This window comes from Stylophora pistillata, chromosome 8 (genome assembly GCF_964205215.1).
Source record: "Stylophora pistillata chromosome 8, jaStyPist1.2, whole genome shotgun sequence".
Lineage (NCBI taxonomy): Eukaryota > Metazoa > Cnidaria > Anthozoa > Scleractinia > Pocilloporidae > Stylophora > Stylophora pistillata.
This window is the reverse complement of record NC_142526.1, coordinates 1,718,864-1,733,019: the sequence shown is the minus strand read 5'-3', so window position 1 is coordinate 1,733,019 and position 14,156 is coordinate 1,718,864. Positions and strand designations below refer to the sequence as shown.

General features: G+C 37.0%; 1 protein-coding gene and 1 long non-coding RNA gene across 4 annotated transcripts; one reads left to right on the top strand and one right to left on the bottom strand.

Moving 5' to 3' along the window:
• Positions 1 to 4,602: 4,602 nt before the first annotated feature.
• LOC148724403 (uncharacterized) lies at positions 4,603 to 10,542 on the bottom strand. Of its 2 annotated transcripts, none has more exons than XM_088729925.1 (6): positions 8,107 to 10,542; positions 7,531 to 7,629; positions 6,876 to 7,132; positions 5,995 to 6,109; positions 5,586 to 5,905; positions 4,603 to 5,086 (listed from the first exon to the last, which is right to left on the bottom strand). In XM_088729925.1, the coding sequence occupies exons 2-6, from the start codon at positions 7,622 to 7,624 to the stop codon at positions 4,898 to 4,900; spliced, it is 975 nt and encodes a 324-aa protein (XP_088586051.1). In that variant the 5' UTR covers positions 7,625 to 7,629; positions 8,107 to 10,542; the 3' UTR covers positions 4,603 to 4,897. The 2 variants fall into 2 exon arrangements, with proteins under 2 accessions (XP_088586051.1, XP_088586052.1); XM_088729926.1 differs by having other exon boundaries at positions 8,575 to 10,542.
• A 1,728-nt stretch (positions 10,543 to 12,270) lies between these two features.
• Positions 12,271 to 13,575, top strand: LOC148724402 (uncharacterized). 2 transcript variants are annotated; one of them, XR_015990499.1, is made up of 2 exons: positions 12,271 to 12,647; positions 12,796 to 13,575. It is a non-coding gene; the product is annotated as an uncharacterized LOC148724402 (long non-coding RNA). The 2 variants fall into 2 exon arrangements; XR_015990498.1 differs by having other exon boundaries at positions 12,791 to 13,575.
• The last annotated feature ends 581 nt before the right edge of the window (positions 13,576 to 14,156 follow it).

The window sequence follows — 14,156 nt, the reverse complement described above, 5'->3', positions numbered from 1 at the left end:
ACTATTTCCTTTTGAATTCTTCCATTACCTTCCTTGGATAGCTAAAGGTAAAGTGGTAATTATATCATTATGAAAAACATTGAAAGAATACTCTATATAATATCACCGAGAAACCCTAACCGTAACCCTAACCTTAGGTTTATTAAAAAAATTCTCACATATGAGGTAACTTGAATATGGAAGTTTTCCAAAAAAAACTCTGGACTACGTAAAGATGCTGCTGTCAAAGTTGCTCCCTATGACAGTACATAAACTTCCGAGTATATAAGTCCCGCGTGCTATTTTCTTCCAAGAAATTCCCATTTGAGGGCTTTCGACGAAAAAATATGTAGCACAAGTAAGGCCTTCTCACTACATCATTAACTAGATACAACGCTCTGAAAAATACAATGTCCGTAAATCCCTCTTTTCAACATTTTTCCAAATAAAATCATACCTCTTCCGTTCAAACGCTTGATATAAAACCAACTGGGGGCAGAGCGAAAGTTTTCAGGCCTCGCCTCTTTGGTGCGGTTGTTCAGTTCGCAGATCTTCTTTTCTATTGTAGTTGTAGCTTTGGCAGATGATTTAATGTTTACATTAGATATCACAGATATGGGGAGTTGATGCTTACATCCTTTTTAAAAGGAACTTTTCAAGTATCCTCCCTTGAATGTTGATCTCTATCCTGCACTGTTCATTAGCAGATACGCAGTCCACGACAAAAAGTAAGATGAAGAAACAAAAATTGGGCCGTAGCATCTTTCTTGTAAGAATAATAATTGCTTCGTGCGTCAGTATACGTCTATTAAGAGATCAAGCATACTGTGAGTTTAGAGAAAACGAAAGATAGATCAGAGTGCCCTTTGGCTCAAGCTTCTTGTCTAGCTGTTGCATTGTATGAAAAATTAAGAATGTTCTATGCAAGTAATTGCTACACTACAAAACAATTACTGGTAAAACAAAAAATGGGTGTCACAGATTAGGAGAGTCTACTTTTTCTCTTTATTTGTCGGTTGTTAACATTTTTAATTATTCGAATCCATTGTTGTGCAGAGATTGTCGTGAGATTGAAGCACATGAATGGCTCATAATAAAATCATGTCCGGGTTTCCCAGAGTTTTTCCTCGACTTCACATCAAAACTGAAGACAAGAGAGGTCTCCTACCTTTAAAGAGGATACTAACACTCAGCCTTTTGAGGTGTTCTTCAATGTTGACTACCATCCGGTAAGTTTGTATCTCAAAGTTGTTGGCTGTCGTTATACAGCTATGGTTTAAATCTAAAAGAACTACGAACCTATATTTGAATTATTTCCCTCTGCTTTATTAAAAGGCTAGACTGATAGCTTGAGCCTCTGCTTTTTGGGAAAGTGTAATGAATACAATATAGCTTCGATTAATACTAATATGATTGTGAATTAATTGTAAAAGATAACATTAGGTGAATGACAATTTGACAGAAGCCCGGAACCCCGCGAACCTGAAATATCATGCCTTTCCACTAGATATTTGACATCCCTTATGACTTTAGACAGCAAAAAAAGATGTTTCTTTTCAAGAGGCTTTATTTTTTTCTACTCTTGGGACGCATCTGGAAACATTTTTTGTTACTTCATTCTTCACAGACGTACTGCGTTATAGTTTCAATTCAAAGAGAAATTCATTGAGAAATTTAGAACAGTTAATAAATATTTCCTTCACTAAGGTTTGGTTAACTCCAACGTTTTTCTCGCTACAAATTATCATTACTTTTCCTTGACTGTATTTTAATTTACAGAACTTACTCTGATATTTTTTTGTGCTTCGGCAAAAATACGGAGCGAAAATGATGAACACTCGGTTAAGGCCTCCTTAAATAGTTTACGATTATCAGTGTGATGCATAAACTTTGTTTTGTCATTGTTTATTCCCTTAGAAGTTGGCAGAAATGGCTTTAATCCAGCATGATTGCAATTTTGCATATTCATACAATTTTTTCTAGAATGTGTAGGACAATACTGCCTCGATTAATGACAAGATGATGAACAATTTACATAAACCCGCTCAACAGTAGACGCTAAACTTGCCAGCCCTGTTACACTTCCACTGGAATTTCTTAACTTCTCAGGACAATATCGCTGTCTTGGCTACAATCCTCCAAATATTTAAGCTAAATGATTCTTAGTTAGTTGCATGATTCGCTCGTGATCAGTTTAGATTGACGATAATGTAATACTATGACATCATAAGCTGTTAACAGGCTCATAAAAAGATCACCTGAAGCCCCTTTGTAAACCGAAAACAATATTAGCTTTCACTATTCTGCATTTACAATAGGAGTTCGAGATCTGTTTTTCCAAGGAACCCTTAAAAAATATCAATGAACGACCACGACCTTTATGGGCGTCTTCATTAGTAAAATTTTTACCTTTCCTGACTGTGCCGGCAACTTTTAAGAAATTTTTGTGAGTCTACCAATATCGTGAAATTATTATATATCTGAGAGATGTGCGCAAAAAATAACATATTCTTATATTTGGCATTTCCTCTAGGAGATCGAGTCACATTTGTAGAAGAGTAATAGATTTCTTTTTTTTTCCCATGACCTTTATTAGCACGTTCATTTGTAAAATTTAATGCCTGCAAGGTCCGTCCCGATTGTGCTCGGCAACTTTTAACCAACTTTTGGCGTTTAGAAGTACTTTGTTCTATTTCAGAAACATCGAGAAAGTTTTGTATATCTGAGAAATTTTGGCGCAATATAAAGGCTAAGAGCACATATCATGGAGGAACAAGCCAAAGATTTCATAGACAACTTCAATTTACATAAACCTCTTGAATGTCTATCAACCTTATTAACACATAACCTGTCATTTGACATCGTTTCGTGCGGCAAGTCGCATGTTTTGTTCCGTTAGATTGAAGTTATAAATATTTTTTAATTTAGCCCATATTTACGTAAAACTCTTCGAAGTTAAGTTTCAAGCTATTGTTCTTGAATGTATCCCGGAGCAACATTTTGTTGGCGCCAAGACCACGTCTAAAGGTTGTTTATAAATTCCTCTGATTGGGCGATAGGTAGCTATTTTAAAACTTTAAAAAAAGCTTTTTAACTCTTTAAAAAGATAAAAAAATGAGCTTCAAAATTTGAAATAATCGCATTCAGATGGTGTGCACACGTAGAAACTAAATATAGAGCTACTTTACGAACAGCTGGAATTCAGATTACAAATATGAGAATTTCAAATTTCGAGCTCAAGAAAAAATGCTTGCTAACACGCGGCAGAAGGAAAATGAATGAGGCATTACTTCACGAATGAAAATAAATTAAGTTTAATTTGTGAATGGTGTCGTGTGTGATTTTCTCTATTCTAATGAACCTTTTCTCTCTTACAACAGACACTGTGTCCACAGGTTCAGAGTAAATATTTCTGAAGACCATTTAAATTGCAAATTTTAATGTGGTATTTGAGGGTTAAAATCAAACTATTTTGTCCACAATGTAAAATGATTTTTATATCAAAAGAGAGTTATTGGATATCTCTCAGTACGAGAGAGGGTTTATTAAGCTAAGTAATATGTATTAATAAATTTAAGGTGCTTCTGCATAATAACCGAAGATTAAGCATTGCCAGAGTCAAATAAAACACCAATATTCCGCTATTTTGGAACCTGTTTTGGATGCCGTTACTCACAAATGACTTCAATACCTAATCTTGAGCAAAATCTGCGAAGATCTTTTACAGATATGGATTTTGTAAAGCAAATATTAAGAAAAGTAAATATGATGCGATTGCTGGCATCTAAAGCAATCGACTATCCTCGTTATAGTAGTAACGCGATGTAACGATTGTATTGTATAACAAGATGATCCAAGATCGTAAGTCGGGCTACAAGTAGATGTCGACGTGCTGTTATGAGTGTTGACCATTCGTGATGCGCAGAGGTTCTAAAAGAAATACTAAGAGGTACCAGAGCCCTGGTTTGTGGGCGTAGCAAAATTTTTTTTTTCATCCCTGAAAGACACCAATTCTACAATAACGCCCTGTCACATATTTTTGGTGCAATACCCTAAAATGTTACATAGGAGCTGCTGCTGGGGACTTTTTGAAGCTAAACAGCCAAGGGGATACCAAGCTCACTTTTTTTAACCCCTAAAGGGTATAACAAGCACCCCAGTCCTTTTTATTTAAGGAGTCCCCCTTCCCAAGGGTGATTAGTACATTCCAATTGATGCGTGTGTTGAAAAAGATATATTATGAAATTGTAATCGTAATGGTCTGAAAGCAAGGAAGTATATTTCATCGTGAAAACATTGTATACGCAGCATACCAGTAAGGACCTTCCCTGATTTTCTCTTTGAATTAATTAATGCAGATATATCAATAGTTGGGATTGTCTCACTCTTTTGCTGTTGTCTAACTTTGAATTTGATTATTTTTCTAAAATATATCTGTTGCAGTCTTTTCATTTTTGGAGTGGGTTCCAAATTACCATAACTATATTTTCGTCTGTGTTTTTGCATGTGTCTGATTTGATGAAGGTCCATGTTAGATGTGCAAGACAAAAATTGCTTTTCGCAGTGAATAATACCTGTTTTAAGTTTCTTTGTAACAATGTTAGAAATAGCTTGTACCAATGATTATTTGTTGTATCGCCTTTATTATTACGTGTCTGCGGTATTGCCCATTGCACGTGACGGAGTTTTGTGGAGAAATCCGGTGGTAAACCTATAGTCGGTCGTCCGACTATTTATAGCCTTCTCAATCACGATCATAAAGTTGTTTTATAATGCTATTCTACTGTTGACCAAAAACACAGTGATTGTGCCTATCTATGCTAGCACAATGAAAGTACTATACTACGTCAAGGGCTGCTTCACCATACTTTCAAGGTGGCTTGAGCTGATAAGTTAAACTTTTAAAGTCAGTGTCTCTTCAGTTTTTCCCGTCAAAATCGTGAGGACAAATGATATCTCCTTTAAGGTCATCAAAGTTGATGTGACCCCAACCATCAGAAGACTCATCTATTAGTCTGACTTGCGCATATTGACCACTAAACTCCTCCACGTCCCAGCTCTTACGGTACATTTTCTCCTTACAGTTTCCTGTCTCAGTTCTAACGATCTGAACGTAAAGACAAACATAAACAGTTTTTAAACCTTTGTATCGACGATTGCTGACATATCTAACATGACTATATCGCACATTAATTCACTTGCAATGCTTTAAACTTAGGGGAAAAAAAAAAAACTATTGTTTCGAAGGAGGGTAAGCTAAAGACTAAAAAAGTGAAACAGTGTGCCAGACGCGAAGTTGGTTATCTCGCGGACTCTCCCTTAAGTAAGCTCAACAAAAGTAAAACCAAACGTTTTCGACACCTGGTTATCATCAGGGTCATCATCACCTCCACAGATGATGACTAAGGGTCGAAAATGCTTAGGTTTTACTTTTTGAATTTATTTTTCCCTGTAAATATGTCATTTTAGACCGAAGCGAGCTTTATGGATATCACGAAGCTCAAAATGGTTTCGCAATTTTGAAAGCCAAATCTGTGATAACTTGATCAATCAAGCAAGTTGTTTTAAAAGAATCAGAAGATAATAGTCAAAGTGAATAATCTCACCTGGTTGTTGACAATAAGCTCCGCACGAATTTTATTTACTTCACATCCCCCACCAATGAGAAACAAGATATTCTTGCCAACGATACGAAAACAAGGTGAGATGAGAGTTCCCTTGGGTACGTCGGCTCCATCTGGATGCTGCAATCCTGCGGGATCGCTCTCCTTGGGCCGTTTCTCAGCTCCCCCCACCCACCAGTACCCTTGAGGCTGGGCGCTTTTATTGCGCGCGACTGGATTGTCACCAAATGTTGGCTGGTAAATGAAAGCACTGCCTGTCATTTCCCACCCGCCGATTCCATCTTCAAAGTCAAAGCTGCAGGCTACATTAATAAAAAGAAAAATCGAAATATTTTATTTCCCTGATTCTCATTTGGTATTAATTCCACTCTACAGTTTTGTATTTAATTACCCTTCTTGCAGTTTACACCAGTAAATCCTAAAGGACATTTACAACGAAATCCTTCATCAGTGTATCCAGCTTGACATGTGCCATTGTTGAAACAGGGACTGCTTCTGCAAGGATTCTGTTCAAGACAAAATGTTGAAGACAAAATCATCGCTTAGTTTACTTTCCCGGGATATTATGTAATCTCAAATAAGCACATTCTTGCTGGAACGATACCTTCTTGAAGCTTTTTTATAAGTTAAGAGAAGACAAGAATTAATTACACTTTATCAGTCATTAAACCAGTAAAATATATCAATCGCGGTACTGGATTTCAATGGGTCCCTTTATTTTAGCCACGGGTATCTTGTTGTTCTATCAGTTTTATTATTGTCAGTAGAGATGACACCACTGGTGTATCTTAGCGTTGGCATTCTCCCTTCAGGTGACTCCTCATAAGTAAATAAAAGTTATCGAAGGATTTTTTTAGTGAAGTTTGCTTTGAAAGGTCTCCATCAATCTCTGTTTCTAGAACTACCATACAAAGGAAAACTTACTAAAGAGATAGTTAGTCAATCTTGCCGTATTTATGTGGGTTATTTCATAGCTTCACAAAGTATTTCTCGATAGTTTTATAAAGTAACACTTGAAAAAGAAATCATTTTATAGATAAGTAAAAGTTCTCTAATGTTCGTAACAATGTGATATTAATATAATATATGGAAAAATCTCTCAATCTCATACCATCGAAATCAGGTCAAAACGTTCCTCAGGGTACACAATGCAGTACTAAGGAATCATTTCAATTCAATACATGCACACGAATTGCAAGAGTAGTTTAAGAGGTAATCTATCAAACTGATCGCCCAGAATAATTGTTCATCGTCTAAAATAAGTCACTTTACCTCGATACTGAGATGAGTGTAATCCTGTTTACTCTGAAGGTTGGACGAGCCTGGACTTTCATCCGAAGCGTTGTTCAACTCACAAATGTAGTTCCCTCCTTGTGATGGCCCAACATTTATGGACACACAATTGGGCTCCATATAACACAGCACATTACAACTGCCTTGATGGGGCACCTCTAAAAGCCTGATTAAATGGCCCTTCAAGACTCTTTCCTGTATGGGTTCTTTGAAAATAATGGATCGGCATTCTTCACCTATTTGGTTTGCAAATAACAAAACAATTTCATGCACAGTTTTGGTTTAGAATAAGATAATGTCAGGGTAGTATCCTTAACAAATTAATTTGCCTCTAGAGACACTGGATAATGGTTTGTCGCTGCCTTTTTGAAATCTAGGAATTTTCCCTGACACGGTATCCTAAGAGACTCAAACTCCTGCTTGTTAGTTTTTCACCGAAGAAAGAACTTGTCTCAGCAGTCTCTGTGATTTTACCGTTAGATTTTGAATGTGCACTGGATGAAGTTGTGAGAACCAAAGGCAAGTTACTGGTCAAAGAGGAAGCAATTAATTCCCATCTCTTTTTAAGTCATTCATACTAAAAAGAACTATTGAAAGCGACAAACAGGCTCCCCTCCCCCCCCCAGTCCCATGCCTTGAATGTTGATCTCCTTCCTGCACTCTTCCTTAGTAGATACGCAGTCCACGAAAAAAACCAGGATGAAGAGACAAAAGCTTAGCCTAAACATCTTTCCTGTAAGAATAATATTTGGTATATCCGTCAGTATAATTTTATAAAGATATCATGCTTACGGTGAGTTTAGAGAAAGCACAAGATGGATCAGAGAGCACTTTGGCACAAGCTTCTTGCCTCCCTGTTGCATTGCATGAAAATTGGGAATGTTTTATGCCAGCAACTCTAACAAACATAACATAGCTTGTAAATTCGTGCAATCAAATTCAATAGCGAGAGCGTGCTTCAATTTTCCATGGTGCACTCTGCTGACGTCAACAAACAAATTTCTCGCGAAAAAAATTTTTTTCTCACGAGTGACTTCAGCATTTTTCATTAAAAAAAACGGGAAAAACTTCCGTAAAAAATTCAAACTAGACATGGCAACAAGCGAACAAGCCGATAAAGATCTGCCTACTTTTTCTTTGGGAATAGATTTTTTAACTCCCGAGAAAGAACCCAGAGAAAGGGAAAACAAAACAATCAACGGTTTCTAACCTCATTTCCACGCATGAATTCACCTGTCAGTTTTTGACCAATTTGAGACAAGATCATTGAAGCATGGCGAAATACTTTTCTGAACAAAATAAACAACGCATTGAAGCGTAGGAGAGGGAATTTCTGCCCTTTATACATGAACTACAGCGTTGAAAATGTTATAAAACAAAGTTGCTCTCGGCTACGCCTCGAGCAACTCTTACGCATCTTTCGTGCTGTCCAAACTTCCCGCGTGCTTCATATCTCGATGAATGCACGCTGACGTATGAACCATATGTTAAATTTTCGGTAACGAAATAAGGGTGTCACGGATTAAGAGAATCTACTTTTATGTGGTTTTTCTCTTTTTTTTTATCTGTTTTTAACATGCTTAACTATTCGAGCGATTGTTGTGCTTAAAATAAAAACGGGTTTCCATCATTTCTCCACGACTTCACTTCAAAACTGATGACAAGTAAGGTCTCTTACCTTTAAAAGTATAGAACCACTCAGCCTTTTTTTTGTTTGTTTGGTTGTTTTATGCTGACCACCACCCGGTAAGTTTCTATTTCGAAGTCGTTGGTTGATGTTGTGAAGCAATAATTTAAATCTAAAAAAACTCCGAACCTTCGCCTGAATTCCCTCTCCTGCCTGAAGATTAGTTGATGAATGATTGAAGATTAGTTGATGAAGATTAGTTTGACAGATTGAGCCACTGCTATTTGGTAAACGTTAATGAATACAAAATAGCCTCAATTAACAATTTTAATTACCGAAGGTAACAGAAGGTGAATGACAATTTGACAGGAGCCCGAAACCCCGCGAACGTGTTCGACATCTCGACCTAATTGTTATTGACAATACAAAACATTATTTTTGTTCACGAGGCTTTATTTTTTAGTACTCTTGGGACGCACTCGCAAAAATGTTTTCTTAGCGTATTCCTCACACACAACTTCATCTATCGTTGCAAAACAAAGAGAAATTGATTTTAGAAATGTAGAAAAAGGAAAGCAGTTAATAACCGACGTCTTTGGCTGTAGCTTTGTCAATTCCAACTTTATCTTTTGTGATATATTTTTAACACGACAATTTGAACTACGTACTCCTTTTCGGTGAACTTTAATGAACAGAACGCCCCTTCCCATTTCTATTTTATTCAGAAAAATGGATCGAATCTGATGAACACCTGATGAAGGCCTCCTTAAATAATTATAAACATCTGTTTGATGCATAAACTTTGTTTTTTCATTTTCTATTCTTCTTCAGGTTGACAGGAATGGCTACAAACACAACGGTCTTGCATTTGCATATTCACACAATTTTTCTAGAATGTGTGGAACAATACGAAATTGATTAATAACCTGATGATGAATAATTGACATAAGCTCGCTCAACTGTAGAGGCTAAAGTGGGAGTCCTTAAACACCAAGGCGCACTATATAAGGAAGTCTTCCCTGGGAAGACCTGGGCTCATTGTCACTCACCGTTGACGTGTGCGGGTCAAATCTAAATGCTGGTAGACGGACAAAAGGAGGTAATGAGATATTTATTGTTTACTTCTACCAGCATGGTAGAATGAGGTAACGTGCGAACCACCTACTTCGATCTCAAATCTACCGCCACAAATAAAAACAGTTTCTATTGGAGAAAAAAAATACAAATCTCAAAAATTCTTGTATTGTGACGAAGAAATAAAACAATTTTGAGGAATGCGCCCGCTGTTCACTGCTTTGGAGTAGCTGTAGCTCAAGCTGACTTGACTTTAAGAGTTCTACATCACACGACAGTTGATTGACAAATGGTCCAGTGGGACCTAAGGCTCCTTATATAGCGCGCCTTCGTGTTTAACTTTTTGGCAATATCATTGCCTTGGCTAGAATTCTCCAAATCCTGCCACCTGTCTTTAAGTTACATGATTCTTTGTACCCAGATCGTCCGTGATCAGTTTAGATTGACCGGGTAATACCAGGACACCAATGACACACCGTTAACAGGCGTATAAAAAGTCCACATTAAGCCCCTTTGGAAATCGAAAACACTATTAACTTTAGCTATTCTACATCCACAGTAAAAGTTCAAGATCTCATTCCCCAAGAAATCCTTAATAAATATCAATTAACGACCACGACCTTTCTTAGCGTCTTCATTAAAAAAAATGTAATACCTGTCCCTATTGTGCTCGGCAACTTTTAAGCAACTTTTGGCGTTGGAGGAACTTTTTGCGATTCTGGTAACAGCGAGAATTTTTTGCATTTGTATATTCGAGAAATGTTTTCGCAAATTAAAGTTTAGAGCACATGTCAATTGAGCAGAAACATGTCAAAGATTTCATATGAAACTTCAATTAATGCAAATTTTTCGAATGTTTCTCAACCTTTTGAACACCTAACCTGTCATTGGACATCGTTTGGTTCGACAAGACACTAGATGAAGCATGTGTTTTGTTCTGTTGGACTTAAGTCATGAATATCCTTAAATTTCGCCCGCATTTACGCGCAACTCGTCAGTTCGACTGAAGTCATAAATATCCTTAAATTTTTCCCATGTTTACGTGTATTTCTTTAAAGGAACTTTCAAACTATTTTTCTTGAGTAAAGTTGGTGATTATGGCGGAGAACGAACAATAAAAACTTTGATTACCTTTTATTCCAAAAAAATCAAGAAATTTAGGTAGAAGCTTTTAAAATTTGGGTAGCAACGTTTTGGATTTTGGCACTCTTTTGGCAGTCTTTTGGGAATTCTGGTAGGCAACTTTACAGAAATTTGCGAACACAGCGGGACGCGCATAATATCTGCCCCGGAGCAACATTTCGTTGGCGCCAAGACCTCGTCTAGAGGTTGTATATAAATTACTTCGATTGGCAAATAGTTAACCATTTTTAAATCTTTAAAAAACCTTTTAAATTTTTAAAAGATTGTAAATGAGTTTCAAAAACTGTTTTCTTCTGCTATGACTTATTTAAAACAATTGCATTTAGATGGTGTGCACAGGTAGAAACCTAGATATAGAGCTTCTTTAATTAGGAACAGGTGGAATTCAGATCACAAATAAGAAATACCTAATTTGAGCTCAAGGAAAAGCAGTTAACAGACCTCTAGAAATTTTAGATTTGGAATTGGGAATTTTCTTTGCAAGCAACTCTAAACTAACAAGCAATTTCCGGTAAAAAAAAAAAAAAAGATGGCACAGATTAAGAGACTACTTTTATACGTGTTTTATCTTTGCTTGTCTGTTGTTAACATTTTAACTGTTCGAGCGATCGTTGTCCAGAGATTGTCGTGAGATTTAAGTATTTTAATGGCTGATAATAAAATCATATCCGGGTCTCCACCAGTTTTCTTCGACTTCATATCAAAACTAATGACAAGAAAGGTCCCTTACCTTTAAAAGTACATAAGCACTCAGCTTTTTGCGGTGTTTTTTGATGCTGACCACCACCCGGTAAGTTTGTATTTCGAATTTGTTGGTTAATTTTATGAAACTATAGTTTAAATCTGAAAGAAGCTCCGAAACTACACCCGAATTCTCTCCCCTACCCTAATGAAAGACTATCCTGACTATTAGAGCCACTGCTTTTGGTAAACCGTAATGATACAAAATAGCCTCGATAAATAGTTTTATGATTGTCAGGAATTGTAAAAGATAACACCAGGTGAATAATAATATGACAGAAGCTCGAAACCCCGCAAACGTGAAATATTATGCTTTTTGTTCATTAGGCTTTATTTTTTCTACTCTTATGACGCACCCGCAAAAGTGTTTTGTCATTGCATTGCTCACACACCAAATACATCTATCGTTTAAAAACAAAGCGAAATTGAGATTAGAAATATAAAACAAGGAGTACGGTAGATAACTGATCTCTTTTACCATAGCTTGGTGAGCTCCAATGTTTCTATCACTATAAATACGGAAATATGGAAAAAGTGAAACAGTAAATAACCGATGTCTTTGGCTACAGCTTGGGAACTCCAACGTTATCTTTCGTGATCATATTTTTAACAGGACAATTTGAACTACTCCTTTTCAGTAACCTTTAATGGACAGAACGTCCATTTGTATTTCTATTTTACGCAAAAAATCGATAAAAAATGATAAGCACTGGGTTAAGGCCTCCTTAAATAATTAGGAATACCTATTTGATGCATAAAATCTGTTTTTTATTTTTTTAGTCTTCTAGAAGTTGGCAGAAATGGCTGACAAAACAACGGTTTTGTAATTGCGTATTCACACAATTTTTCTTGAATGTGTGGGACAATACTAAACCGATTAATAACTGGATGATCAATAATTTACGGACGCCCGCTCAACAATAGACACTAAACTTGCCAGCCTTTTTACACTTCCCATGGGATTTCTCAAGTTTTAGAGAAATATCATTAGGGAGCTTAAGCAACCACGACGACGAACGGAGGACGACGACCGGAAGTAGCGAGAACGTCACTGCGCAAGCGCGAACCAAGAATTCCGTCGTCGTCTTATCGTCGACGACTTGAGATGGACCAGTTTCAAGTCGTCGTGAACTTCCGAACTTCAAAGCAGTTTTTCTCATCAAAAGGTGCGGCTTTATTGTCGTTTTTTTGACAGTCTATGGCCGGTTGGAGTTTGTATTCGCTTCTTCGGTTGATTTAAACCTCCCTGTTCAGTTTTCTAAACAAATAAAATTCGAAAACCCACTAACTCATTTTCCTTCCTTCGCAGAACAGATGTCAAGTCAAGCGGTGAAAGCGACCACGTTAGGTTTAAATTTATTTGAGTATATTTTATGAAAGAGTGCTGTTTATCATTTTTATTGAAAGAAAAGGTTTAAATGGCAGTGCAATACACCACTGCTTTCGGTCAAAAGCTGTGTGTATGGAACTGTCGGTTTATTGCTACTAAAACATTTTGCGTGTTGCTGTTCTTCCGTCGAGACGCTTTAGGGCCTGATTACATGAGCCGAGCTGGCCCGGTTAGCCGGGCTGATTTCTTTTGTTTTCACGCTTTGGCGAACACCAAAACAAAAGAAATCAGCCCGGCCAACCGGGCCAGCCCGGCTCATGTAATCAGGCCCTTAAACAGCAAAGAATTCTTTAGATCGGTGTGTCAACATGAGCGTGCGTGAATACCTCTCAGGTTTTGCGAATCTATTTTCGAAATGTTTGATAAAGATCTAGATTTACAGCGATAAAAATTATTCCGACAAAATCACGCGGGAAAAAATAGTATTCTTGTTTGAAGCGCGACGACTGATCTGTGCCGATCGCTAGCTAGCATTGATTAAAATTGACAGACTTGAGTCGTTTGCTCGCCAAAGGAAGGAGCATCAAAGGTAGAACATATCAGGCTAAAGCACGTTGAAAATCAGCCAAGCCTTGGGCAAAATAGGTTTGTTTATACCAGCAACACTTAGAACTGAATTTTAATCTCGAATAACTTCCGTAAAATTTATATTTTTAACTTTTATCATGCGTAAATTATTGTAAATAAAGCTAAAGCTTAATAATTCCTTGGACTTTTGATGTTCAAGAATTGAATAACGTACTCTCGAACTTTCGATAAAGGTGAAAATTTTGATCCATGACCGAGAGGAGGGTTTTGGAGGTCTCTGAACGATGTCATTTCGTAAACTGACGAAGCGAGAATAAACAATAATTTCAGACGTCGTCGTCCTTGAGCAAATTCACTGCTTAAGTTTCATTTTCCCGCTAAAAACGACGTCCTCGTTGCAGACCCTCCGCGATTACTTGACGTCGTCGTCGTCCCTTTCGTCGTGGTTGCTTAAGCTCCCTATTGTCTTGGCTAGAACTCTCCGAATCTAGGCACCTTTGTTTAAGTTCCCTGATTCTTTGTACCCAGAACGCTCGTGATCAGTTTAGATTGACGATAATACTAGTACACCATAATTTTTAACAGGCTAATAAAAAGGTTACCGTAAGCTCCTTTAGAAATCGAAAACACTATTAGCTTTAATTATTCTGCATCTACAATAAATATCAATTAACGACCTTTATTGGCGTCTTCATTATTTAAATTTAATACCTGCGAGGCCTGTCCCGATGGTGCTAGACAAGTTTAAAGCAACTTT